Below are 13,367 nucleotides of genomic sequence, written 5' to 3' on the forward strand. Positions count from 1 at the left end.
CAGAAACGAAGACCCGACACAGCCAAAAATAAATAAATAAACAAATGTGGGGTTAAAAAAAAAAAAGAACTAAAAATAGAACTACCATACAACCCAGCAATCCCACTACTGGGCATATACCCTGAGAAAACCATAATTCAAAAAGAGTCATGTACCACAATGTTCAATGCAGCTCTATTTACAATAGCCGGGACGTGAAAGCAACTTAAATGTCCATTGACAGATGAATGGATAAAGAAGATGTGGCACATATGTACAATGGAATATTACTCAGCCATAAAAAGAAAAGAAATTGAGTTATTTGTAGTGAGGTGGATGGACCTAGAGTCTGTCATACAGAGTGAAGTAAGTCAGAAAGAGAGAAATCAATACTGTATGCTAACACATATGTATGGAATCTAAAAAACAAAACAAAACAAAACAAAAATTACAAACTGGTCATGAAGAACCTAGGGGCAAGATGGGAATAAAGACGCAGACCTACTAGAGAATGGACTTGAGGATACGGGGAGGGGGAAGGGTAAGCTGGGACAAAGTGAGAGAGTGGCATGAACATATATACACTACCAAATGTAAAATAGATAGCTAGTGGGAAGCAGCCACATAGCACAGGGAGATGGGTGTCTTTCATACCAGTTTTATAGTCATCCTTGAGGGCAAACACCTAGCTGACAAGTTGGAGTAAGAAAAACATACAGCATACTTTCCTAATAACTAAACTGTCAGTGAAAAGAATGTTCTAGTTAAGCCTAGGTACAGTTAGTATTTTGCTTTGGAAATTAGAAAACTGGGCAGTGTATTCATGTGAACATGTTCTTAAGAATGACTGTACTTTTACAATCATTGAGGACTAATAAACCCAGGTTATTTTTTTTTACCCAGAACGTTTTTAAGCAAATTTAATGTGTTCAAAATCTGTTAATTGGTTGATTTCTTCTTTTATTTTAAAACAAGGAACAAAGATACAATAAACGAGTATGAGAAATACCTGCCTTTTTAGACATTGTGAAAAGTTAATGGCTCCTAAATGGGAAAAAAAAAATTTGGTCCTAAATGGCAGAGGGGAGGGGGAAAGATTATGCAACATTCTGGCTCTGAAATCATCTTGGAACATGTGTGCTCTTTTTGTCTTTTGAATACTGTAAGTAGTCACGGGAGCCTCTAAACATATCCAGTGGTCCAGGAAAGAGGATGCACTGTTACATGTAAAAATAAAACACTTGCTCCCATCTGAGTGAATCTTTCCAGTAAAAGATGTATTAATAAATTAACCCTGGGACTTCCTTGGTGGTCCAGTGGTCCAGTCTTCCAGTTGGAGGACTTCGCATTCCAACGCAGAGGGTGCAGGTTCGATCCCTGGTCAAGAGGATACGATCCCACGTGCCCCGCGGCCAAAACCCCCCAAAATATAAAACAGAAGCAATATTGTAACAATTCAATAAAGACTTTTAAAAAATGGTCCACATCAAAAAAATCTTTAAAAATAATTAACTAATTAATTAACCCCACCAGAAAATGTTACAGTGGAGAGAAACTAAAAGGCAACATTTAAACACAAGCAGAAACAATTTCCTTGCAGAAGAGGTGCAAATGACATTCATAAAAGTCGGGAAATGATGACTAATTTGTTAATGTACGTGCTAAATCATTAAAATGAAAATTTAAAATTGGCCTAGCCTAATTCATTCAATGAAGAAAAATTATTTTCTCCAGAAAAGTCTTACTTTTCTGTGTTTTCCACTTGTTCTGTTTAAATTGATGGGAATCGAGGTTCAAAACATTTTGATAACCTCTCCACGTTTTGATAGTTTCCTAAATCATGATTTTCAACAGAATTTTTTAAAACTACATTTTCCAGCCTTTTTTGCCACTAGAGTTCAGAAAGCTAACTTGAGACATGGATTCACATGGGTTACATGAGAAAAGATAAGGCACAGACATCATTTGCTGATGTGGGTGTCAAGAGAGGAGGGAGGTTCTGAGGTCAGTGTGGGAGCAGCTCCTGGTTGTGGCTGAAGCAGCGTGATCTGGGGGTCAGTAGCCAGTTTTGAGATGTAGCTACAAGAATTCTTTCTGACAATCCAACCTGGGGTCTGTCCTTCTCCTTTGGTTTTTCAATGGTCTGTGAACTTTCTAGTATCTTTGAAAACTTCCTTTTTCACTCAAGTAGAGTAGATTCTGTTATCTACACTTAAGAATTCTGATGATACACTATTAAAAATAAATTAAGCCCAGTAATTTCAGAAAATAGGTTCTTATTCACTCATGAAAAGGGTAATTTTACATGCTCAATTTCCAGTCTATGAGGTTTGCATCTGATATGTTCTGGGAAAATAGCTGATTGAGGAATGCAAGAAGATTTTTATACTAAGGAAGAAGATGAGGGATTTTGCGGGGGGATTTTATTTTACAAGTTACCATCTGTAAAAGTCCACAATAAAGCAAATGTATGCTGCAGGAATACTTAGTTGTTAAAAGACCAGGGGAGTTATCCAAACATTATATAAAGTTTATACATACTTTAGTCAGTGATGCTCCCTTTTTAAAAGAATAATACAATGAACAGATATAAACTAAATGATTAAATGTGCATATCTAGAGCTTCCCTGGTGGCACAGTGGTTAAGAATCTGCCTGCCAATGCAGGGGACATGGGTTCGAGCCCTGGTCCAGGAAGATCCCACATGCCACGGAGCAGATAAACCCGTGCCGCAACTACTGAGCCTGCGCTCTAGAGCCCACAAGCCACAACTACTGAGCCCACGCGCCACAGCTACTGAGGCCCGTGAGCCTAGAGCCTGTGCTCCACAACAAGAGAAGCCACCGCAGTGAGAAGCCCACGCACCGCAATGAAGAGTAGTCCCCGCTCGCCGCAACTAGAAAAAGCCTGAACGTAGCAACGAAGACTCAATGCAGCCAAAAATAAACAAATAAATGTATTTTAAAAAGAAGTTTATAGGCGAATAGATGACAGACAAATGTGATCTCTGTGATGACTATTTTCTGCAGTGAGAATCTGCAAATACTCTGTGATCTGTTCAATGCAAGGACACTTATGGGTAGGACAGGATGACATATTTGGAATGGGCATTGTTCTGGAAAATTCCAGACTTATGACCTCCTGACTACAAGAGTGCAACTTGGGGTTTAGTTCTTTGTTCAGGCCCCCAACTCCCCCTCAAGGGAGGAGCTCTGGGATGACAGATAGTGGAGAAATGCTTGGTCCTGGAAGAGAACAGATCCCTGGAGCTGATGGAAGATTCTGAGAGGAAAGAAATGAGGGAAAAGGTGTTATTAGACAGGAAAGATAGGCGATGAAAACAGTAGGCTGAGCTGGAGTGGGGTAGAACGAAGAGGAGAGACAGAAGAGGGATGCCCATTTTGGCTGGGCAGATTGACAAGACTCACTGATTCAGGTATGGACCAAAGGGTAGGATTATGAGTGATTTTTCTTTTCCTTTGTGCTTGTCTGTGATTTCAACGTTCCTGCACTGAGCACTACCAAAATTAGGGGGGAATACAAACAATCCATGTTATCTTTGTAACCATATCAAGGACAGAAGACAGATACCTTCTGTCCTGGGTTGCCAGTCTTGTCCATCACCACTTGGATCTCCTTTTTCGCTAATCAATATGGAATGAGTGCAGACATCATCTTTGTCAAACTCCTGAAATATCATAAAATAGAAATTCAGTTGTTCAATGTAGTACTTGGTTGGCAGAGTGAATGTTGATTTTTTTTCTAGGCTAAAGTTTCACACTGTGGATTCCTTTTAAATCGGATAAAGTATTTAGGACTAAAAAAATGGGAAAGTATTCGCCTCCAGAGCACCAGGCTCAGACAGACACGGACGTGATTAACTGCATAATCAAAAATGAAGATCAAAGCTGAAATCACTGAGACACACAGAAATTCAATATTTTATACTTTATCATGTCCGTGTCCAGGCAGTTAAACTGCCACAAATTCCATCTGGGTGGGTAACTGGAAAGAATCCTTTGGCCACAGTCAGTGAACAACCCCAAAGGAACATGATCTTTTCCATAATGCCTCCCTGGGGCATCATTTGTAAATGATGAGGGTAGAAATCCCTGCCCCATATGGAAGCTGCAGATATAACCTTAGACTGAAAGGAGGCAGCAAAGCTGATTAAAGTTTTCACTATGACAGCTTTTTGATCTAATCGTGGTATGCAACCTCTAACACTTTCCTTTTACCCTCTAGAAAATAATCATTATGCTGAAAAACACGGTTGAGAAACAGCTTGATTTATAAAAAGTACTCCTAACTCTCTGAAGAAGAAATGCTTTCTATTAGAATTCATTGTTGTTGATAGTTTCCTTCATTAGAAGTTGTTGCTGGTGATTTTGCCCTTTTTAATGTCTAGAACAGTGATAGTGTCTAGAACATCCGTCACAACCTGGATGTTACAACTGGCTCTCTGGCTTCTGTGATCTGGTTGAACCACCTATTTAAGGAGACGGTTGGATAAAAAGCCTTTGCCCTAAATGCAGATGCCTGTTGGACAAGCAGGTAGCCTTTATCACCAAACATCTGATATTTCATTCACTAATTCCCAAGAGAGCTTGGGAATCTTTTCTTTTTGCTTTGTTCATTTCAATTATCACAGAAAAAAATAAAAATAAAACCCTGCATTTATACTGCCATGAAAATATTTTAGGTGTTCAATTGTAATAACTTAGCAGTACATGATTTTTAAGATTTTTTTTGATGTGGACCATTTTTAAAGTCTTTGTTGAATTTTTTTCATTTTTTATCTTTATTAGAGTATAATTGCTTTATAATGTGTTAATTTCTGCTGTACAACAAAGTGAATAGGTTATATGTATACATATATCCCCATATCCCCTCCCTCTTGAGCCTCCCTCCCACCCTCCCTAACCCACCCCTCTCAACTGCTCAGTTCATTCATTAGCCGGTCCTTTAAGAAAAGTTGGAAGACACAGAGCGTGGGCACACCTACCTACAAAACCCATAATGATGACTAGCATTTACACATAAAGTGCCAGACACTGTTTCACCTTTCACGTATTAACAATTTAATCCTCACAAAAACTCTAGCGGTAGGAACTATTATTCTCTTTTGTATGTGAGGTCCAGAGAAGTTAAGTAACTTACCCAAGGTCACATAGCTAGCCTATGGTAGAGCCAGGATTCACACCCAGACTCTGAAGTCTGGTAACAGAGGTCTTAACCACTCTGCTTTCTTGTTACCATGAAAAGCTTGAAACAGAGTCTCAACAAGAACCAGAAAGAAAGGAATCAATAACAGTGAGCAAAATTAAGAGAAAGAATACTCAAACCTGATTTATAGGTTTTGCACAGGAAATGATAAAATAAAAGATGTGTGATGCCTTCAATCTCCTGACAAAAATTTCTTGTGTAGAATAAACTGAAAAACCATAAGTATCACAAACAAAAAGGATGTAGGGAATAATGTCTACTTTGAAGGTTATCATGGAAATGAAGACAAAAGCAGAAACAGCTCAGAATTTTCTAATTTCTTTTAGAATACTAAATATGAATGATTTTAAGGAGTGCTTGGGTGTTACAAGGAGGAAAATTAAAATAATGACACTCAGTTTTGAGTGAAAACGTTAGAATAGCACATCCCAAACATAAATGGAGTTCATAAACCATTGACAGTGATGCAGGAGGTGACAACAGACTAGATAGAAGGCATAGCATTCTAATCTGTAAACAACAGAATGCCAACCACACAGAAAAGAGGCATAGAAATCATACGTAATTAAATTTAGAAAGACGATTCTCCTTAGATGAAAAAAGATTGGGAGAGGGTATAAAGAGCCTCTCAAGAGCAATCCTACAAGCAAGGCAGCTGCTTATATTTGTAAACTATAAAAATCTATTACAGACAACCCAAAAGAAAAGCAAGCTTTCATTCAAAGGAAAGAAGTGAAGAATGACCTTGGGTTTTGCAATTTAAGCACTAGAGAAAGCACTAAGAAGAGGCAAATTCAATAGTGAGGTCTATTTCTCCTTCAGAAATGTGTTCAGTTATTTCAACCCTAATAAGAAAAATGTAGAGTGAAAGTTCAGAAAATGTTTTGCACGAAAAAATATACTAATATAAAGGGATTTTTAGTCTTTTTGAGAAAGTTCCTAACTATACCACAAAAAATAAAGAAAAGTAAATGAGTTTTTGTATATCAATTTCTGATGCATGACACGCATTTTAAAGATTGGTCTCTAGGTATTTTATTCCAATTAGTATGTAATATTAGTAATCAAAAACAATACAACCTTCAATGTTGTGACAAAGCCTACTACACAGCAAGGTTTCTAAGCCTCGCTGCTATTGACATTTGGGGCTGGGTGATTCTTTGCTGTGGAAAGCCTGCCCTGCGCACTGTAGGATGTTTAGCAGCATCCCTGACCTCTACTCACTGGATGCCAGCAGCACTTCTGCCCCGGTTGTGACACCAAAAATGTCTCTAAGCCTTGCTAACTGCCTCCTGAGGGGTAAAATCACCCCCTTTTGACAACCACTGTACTAAAGCCACTTTGGTGAGAAGCAGGCTAACCTCTTTAGAAAAGTTACAAATGCACAATAGTAAAATATTCAAATAGTATTAAAAATAAATGTTTCCATTCTACCTTATCCCATCCCATGCCCCAGAGGAGTCAGGATTTAACCATTTCTGTATTTTAATTTTTAATTAGTTTTCGTTTTTATCTAACTTATGCATTTTTTAAAAGTCAAATAATGGTTAAAAAAAAAAACAAACTTATAACAAAAAAGTTCATCAGTTGCCTTCCCCACTCTTTCCCCCAGAGGCAGCCAGTTCCAGCCTTTTAAGTGTTTCTTTTGGTATTTTCTTCCATATCTCTAGATAATGTACTTATCCTGCTGTCACTAAAGTGATATATTACCTACTGGCTCCTTATTATTGCAGTTGACAATTTAATATTCTTATACTTTGCCTCTATCTTCCCAGTAAATTCACTTTTTCTTGTTAAATCAATAGGCAAAGTTCAAATTATGATTATTTGAGTATTGTACTATACTGTATGTATTGCACTGTAGTAGTGCAATAGTAGTGTCGTATGTTTATACTTTCCTGAATAACATTTTTCCTGCACAAAATCCAAAACCCCTATTTTTATTTCATTCACAATTTAATATTTAATTCCTTTTCTTATATTTTTTAAAATCTTAACTCTTCCAAACATCCTGTGGTCTTTTCACTTGGTTAAATATATCAGATAATATATCAGTTCCATCTTCCTGGAAATCTCCAGAATCCTGTTCTCCCTCACTCCTCCCATCCCCCAACGATCAGAGCTCTTTGTTCTCTAGACTTCATGCGTGGCTGAAGCCCTGGGACTTGCTTTCTGCTTTATATCAAGGATACCCTCCTCTCTTGTGTTAGGTTCCAGATCCCCTGAATCATGGATCCAATTTTCCCCTCCATTTTTATCTTATTTCGTTAATTTAACAGAGCACATAGTAGCTTCCTTAAAAGGTGTATGAAATGTAAAATGTTTGAGCATTTGTGTGTCTGAAAAATGTCTTTATTCAACTCTAATACTTGACTTATAGTTTGTCTGGATATAAAATCCTAGATTGAAAACAATACTTTTTCTCAGATATTTGAAGGCATACCCCTTCCCTTTAATTTACTTTTAAGTATATCATACATTCAGAAAAGTGCACATATCATAAGTGTATAGACTAGTGAATGTTTATAAACTGAACACACTTATGTAACCAGCACCTGGATCAAGTAAAAGACTTCTTAGACGTAAAAATCAAGACCAGTAAAGGAAAAAGTGGGTACACTGGTTTTCATCAAAATTAAAAACTTCTGTTTGAAAAAAGAATTGTCAAAAAGGTGAAAAAACCCCCAAGTTTTTCTTATTGGCTAGCAGAAAATATCTGCAAGTCACACATCATTCAGAATATATAAAGAATTCTCTAAACCCAATGATAAGAAAACAAACCAATCAGAAAATGGACAAAATATTTGAACAATTTATGCTGATGGCAAATAAATTTTTAAAAAATGTTCAACATTGGTCATTAGGGAAATGCAAATTAAAACCACAATGAGATACCACCATATACTTATTTTGGTTTAAATTTTTTAAAATGGTTAAAATAGAAAATACTGATAGTACCAAATGCTGGCAAGGGTGTAAAGAAACTGGATGTCTCATTTATTGCTGGTGGGAACATAAAATGGTAGAGCCACTCTGGAAAATTGTTTGGCAGTTTTTAAAAAAACTAAACATACATTTACCAAATGACCCACTAACTGGACTCCTGGGCATGTATCCTAGAGAAATGAAAACCTAAGTCGCGCAAAAATTTATACATGAATGTTCATAGTAGCTTTATTTGTAATAGCCCGCAACTGGAAACAACCCAAATGTCTTTCAACAAGTGAATGGCTAAATAAACTGTGAAACAAAATATAATTGTAATAGAATACTACTTAGCAATAGAAAGAAACTATTGGTACACACAGCAGCTCGAATCTATCTCAAGAGCATTATGCTGAGTTGAAAAAGCAATCTTAAAAGTTCACATGTATGATAATTTCATTTATATGACATTTGTGAAATTACAAAATTATAGAGTTGGAGAACAGATCAGTGGTTGCCAGGAGTTAGCAGGGAGGATGTGGCAGTAAAGAGAGGAGTAATAGGGCGTTCCTCTGTGGAGACAGACCAGTTTTGTATCTTGATCATGATAATACAGGGGATAAAATGTCATAGAACTGTACACACAGGCACACAAAAACAGAAGAAGAAAAAGGAATGCATTCAAAGACTAGTGAAGTCCAAGTAAGGTCTGTAGTCTAGTTCCTTGTATTGTGTCAATATCAGTTTCCTAGTTTTGACAATCAGCTATAGTTATGATGATAATTCCAACTGGTGGTAGCTCGTGAAGTTTATACAGCACCTCTCTACTATTTTTACAAGTTCTTGTGAATCTATACTTACTTCAAACTAATTTTTTACTCAAATTTTTGTTTTTTGTTTTCTTGTTATTTTGGGATGATTTTTGGAGGGAGAAAGGGACTGAAAGATCTTACTCCACCATCTCCAAAACTCTTCGTATTGTTTATACATATTATAGTCCATACCTCATTACCTTTTAGAAATAGACAATTTTGTGGTCATATTCTTTATTACCAATAAAATATAGGGTAGGAATTTCTCTTTTGTTGGTGGGGATCGAGCCCAGGTCCCCACAGTGAAAGCACCGAATCCTAACCACTGGACGGCCAGGGAATTCCCATAGAGTAGTAATATTTTTAACAGTTTGGGCTATGTTAATTTTTATAAAAATTCAAAAGGTACACATGAGTATACCTTTGCAAAGTTTTTCTCCAATTCTGTTCCTTTAGGCAACCACTTTACCAGTTGACTGTACATCTTGGGAATCATTCCATAATTTTCCATGGGCACAATGTTTGTTACCACTACTACTACTATACTTTGTGGAGTCATTCATCATGAGCAGGGGATGATGACCAGGGCCAAGAGGAGGTACCTCCTTTGTCGTACCCTGTGATGGATTTGACATGATCAGAATAATGATTTTCTCCTTTTCCACATTAACATACATAAAGACAAGCTACATTTTACTATTTAGTATGGATTCAACTGCAGTAATATTCTGTGGTATTCCATACACACACACACACACACACACACACACACACACACACACAGTGCATGAGACTCAGAGTTGACTAGCTCATTACTACCCTGAGATTAAACTCATGAAAGACTGTCATTAATTGTACTTTAAGTTTCTTTATAATCACATTTAAATCTATAATTGTAATATATGATTGTTATAAATATTCAAGCAACACAAATGAAGTAGATGTAAATACAGTAAGGGTAGATGGAGTAGCTTATCCATTTTTCTGTTACTTTGTTTTTTTAAAGAGAGTTACTTACCTCCCTGCTGCTGATGCTTTGCAAGATTATATTTTGGTTTTTAGTAACTGTCATCATATCAGTTGGAGAAGAGTTCGTATCATGACAAACGTCAAGCAATAATTCAGCATGTCTTTCTGCCAAAATAAACATAATAATGTGTTTTGATGAGATGCATCTCCAGCAGTTTCACAGCAAGATCTAGCTCTAGGTTCTAAAATCAGTTCCATTTTGTCTAAGATCTTCTTGAAATAGTGGACTGGGATGCTGATGAAGCTTCGGGCCATAATTTCACAAGAGTCCACAGAATGAATGGGGTTTTGTCTGTTTATCTTTAAAAAGGGGCCAAAGTTGTTAGTGAAACCCTGAATTAACAACAGGCTGGAAAATACATTTGCTCTATAGTTGCCAAAGGCAAAAGTGTTCAGCTGCTTCGAGCACACTTCCTGTCCAGCACTTGAAGCCACGTTAAACTGATAGAGTTCTAAACACCAAACAGTGAATTTCCAGTTAGTCCCTGGGGGACATTGCTCTCATATTCATCTCTCTCCTGCTATCCTGACTTCTTCAAATAAGCACAGGCTCGTCCATGAAAACTTCCTCTTGCAATCGTTCTTCCATTTATCCTAATAACTGAAACAAATTTGAACGAGTGATCTATACTCATATCCTCCATTTCTTCACCATATCCTCTTTCTTTACTCTTTGCAACCTGTCTTCTGCCTCTATCCTGCCATTGAAACTCTCACTTCCTTATCACATCTGCTTTGTAACCTCTTTTCCAGTTTGACGTTGTTTCCCACTCCTTCCTTCTTGTAACTCTCTCCCAATTCTCCTCCCTTCCTCATTCCCCTGAGTCTCTATGTGCACCGCTCTCTCTCACTGTGGGCGCACCTCCTTTGTTCAGCTCCTGCAATTTTCTTACCATCATCAGTACTTTAGTGATCTTACCTACTCTCAGGTCTTCACAATCTCCTTGTAGAGAACTCCCAAAAGAACATGTCAACCCATCCTTTCCCACAAGCCCTGTCCTACAGAAAACTGCTACTTTGAACGTCCTAAGTTTCCATCAAATGTAGTGTTTTACAACTCATTACCTTCAACATCCTCACCAAACCAAAGTGTTCTCCTATTTTGTTGATTGTATTTCTATATCCCCACTTCCTAGGGCTGAAACTTTGGAATCATGTTTAACTCAACTCCCTCAACCCTCGTCTCTGTGTCTCCTCTATCAATGTTACAGCAGTAAATTCTGTGAATTCTTTCACAATCTCTTAGACTCACCGTACCCAGCACTTCTCAGGCCCACTACACACCATGCCCAAAGACTCTTTTCCTGGTTCTTATAACCACACACGGGTACTTCTGTAGTTTCTTAAGAGAGCTTCCCTGGTATGAGTCTCTTCCTTCAAATTCATCCAACGCAGCGACAGGTTAATTTTCCTAAAACATGGCTTTCATCATTACCTGGCTTAAAATTCTTTAGTCACTCTATTTTATTGGGAAAAAAAAATGTCCTTCAGGCTGACATTTAATGAGTCCTCAATGGACCCAGTTTCTTTCTTTCTCTTTTTTTCTAAAAAATTTATTTATTTAATTTACTTATTTTTGGCTGCGTTGGGTCTTCATTGCTGCGTGTGGGCTTTCTCCAGTTGCGGCGAGTGAGGGCTACTCTTCTCTTCATTGTGGCCCGCGGACTTCTCATTGCGGTGGCTTCTCTTGTTGCGGAGCACAGGCTCTACGCATGCAGACTTCCGTAGTTGTGGCTCGCGGGCTCTAGAGCACAGGCTCAGTAGCTGTGGGGCACGGGCTTAGTTGCTCCGCGATATGTGGGATCTTCCTGGACCAGGGCTCGAACCTGTGTCCCCTTCATTGGCAGGCAGATTCTTAACCACTGCACCACCAGGGGAAGTCCCTGGACCCAGTTTCTTTATGTATCTAATCTTCTGCATTCCTTTTGCCTGACATGAACTGTTGGTTCTAGTCTCCCATTTGCTTCTGGGTTAAGCCATGCTCACTTACAGCATGATGCCTCTGCTCCACAAAATCAAATCTCATCATTTTTTAAGGACCAGATTGAGTCTCACCTCTTCCATGAAACCTTCCTGGGGATAACCTTGTCCCCTGCCAAGAAGCTTCCAATAAAGGCCAATCAAACAATAAAGTCAAGCAGCTTTCACAGTCACATGTGGCTCAGTGGCACTTTTTCTATCACACTTTTCTCTGTGGCTGGTTTTTTTGTCCTGCTCAGACTCTTTCTCCCTGCCTATGTCACACCTTCTCTCTTTTTCTCTTCCTTCCTATCTTTTTTTTTTTTGCGGTACGCGGGCCTCTCACTGTGTGGCCTCTCCCGTTGTGGAGCACAGGCTCAGCGGCCATGGCTCACGGGCTCAGCCGCTCTGCGGCATGTGGTATCTTCCCGGACCGGGGCACGAACCCGCGTCCCCTGCATCGGCAGGTGGACTCTCAACCACTGCGCCACTAGGGAAGCCCTCTTCCTTCCTATCTTATCCAGCAATTGAGAACCACTGTAAGTCCTTCTTCCACTTTCAAGTTTACAACAAGCTCTTTCTCCTCTGACTTACATGATGTGTCCCTGATTGTACTGAACACTTTCAGAAGTTTGGACCATGTCTTAGACTTCTTTACCTGCCTCAGAGTATCTAGTTTTGGGTCTTGTACAAAGTCCCTGCTCTATAAATAGTTGTTCACTTGATTTCTTTTTTAAAAATTTTATTGAAGTATCATTGATTTACAATGTTGTGTTAATTTCTACTGTACAGCAACGTGATTCATTTATACATATATACACATTTAGTTTGATTTCTTTAAACGGATCCATCAAATCCATGTAGAAAAAGAAAGATTTCTAATAGGGCTTTTATAGTTAGAGAATTTTGAAAGTGGAATAGAAATATTTACCTGGTTTTGGCATAGAATTCATTAGACTGTCCAATAACTGCTGTTTACTGAAACTTCCTATTAGTGACACATAATGTATTGCTGATTTTCCACTAAAATCACAGTTTAGGATCTCTAGGAAGAATAGGATCAACATCAAAGATTATTTAGTTCAATCTATTGAAAAAGAAAACCATTGCCATCAAATAAGTAAAAGTAATTTTATATAGTTTGGGGATAACAATAATGACTTCAAAATGTATGAGAGAGAGTGACAAATTTTTAAGATTTTTAAATGAGAAGAATATGCTGTATATCTTATGTCTCTCCCATTCTAAAAACCTTCTAAGGCAGAAAATTTCCATCTTTGGACAAGAAGTTTCATAATTCTTTAATAATGCCTAAACCAAGTAAAGATAAAAAACATTTTTAAAAAAAATTTTATTTATTTATTTATTTTTGGCTGTGTTGGGTCTTCATTTCTGTGCGAGGGCTTTCTCTAGTTGCGGAGAGCGGGGGCCACTCTT

At 37.9% G+C, this 13,367-nt stretch overlaps 1 protein-coding gene across 1 annotated transcript in view; it reads right to left on the reverse strand.

Annotated features, from left to right (window-relative positions):
- MAP3K19 (mitogen-activated protein kinase kinase kinase 19) overlaps positions 1 to 13,367 on the reverse strand; it is a 40,670-nt gene that overhangs the window by 11,832 nt on the left and 15,471 nt on the right. The window contains 3 exon segments of the mRNA XM_055079184.1: positions 3,571 to 3,667; positions 9,961 to 10,076; positions 12,862 to 12,975. Coding sequence (XP_054935159.1) covers positions 3,571 to 3,667; positions 9,961 to 10,076; positions 12,862 to 12,975 — 327 coding nt within the window.

The sequence above is a fragment of the Physeter macrocephalus genome, chromosome 2 (assembly GCF_002837175.3).
Source record: "Physeter macrocephalus isolate SW-GA chromosome 2, ASM283717v5, whole genome shotgun sequence".
In the NCBI taxonomy this organism is placed as follows: Eukaryota; Metazoa; Chordata; class Mammalia; order Artiodactyla; family Physeteridae; genus Physeter; species Physeter macrocephalus.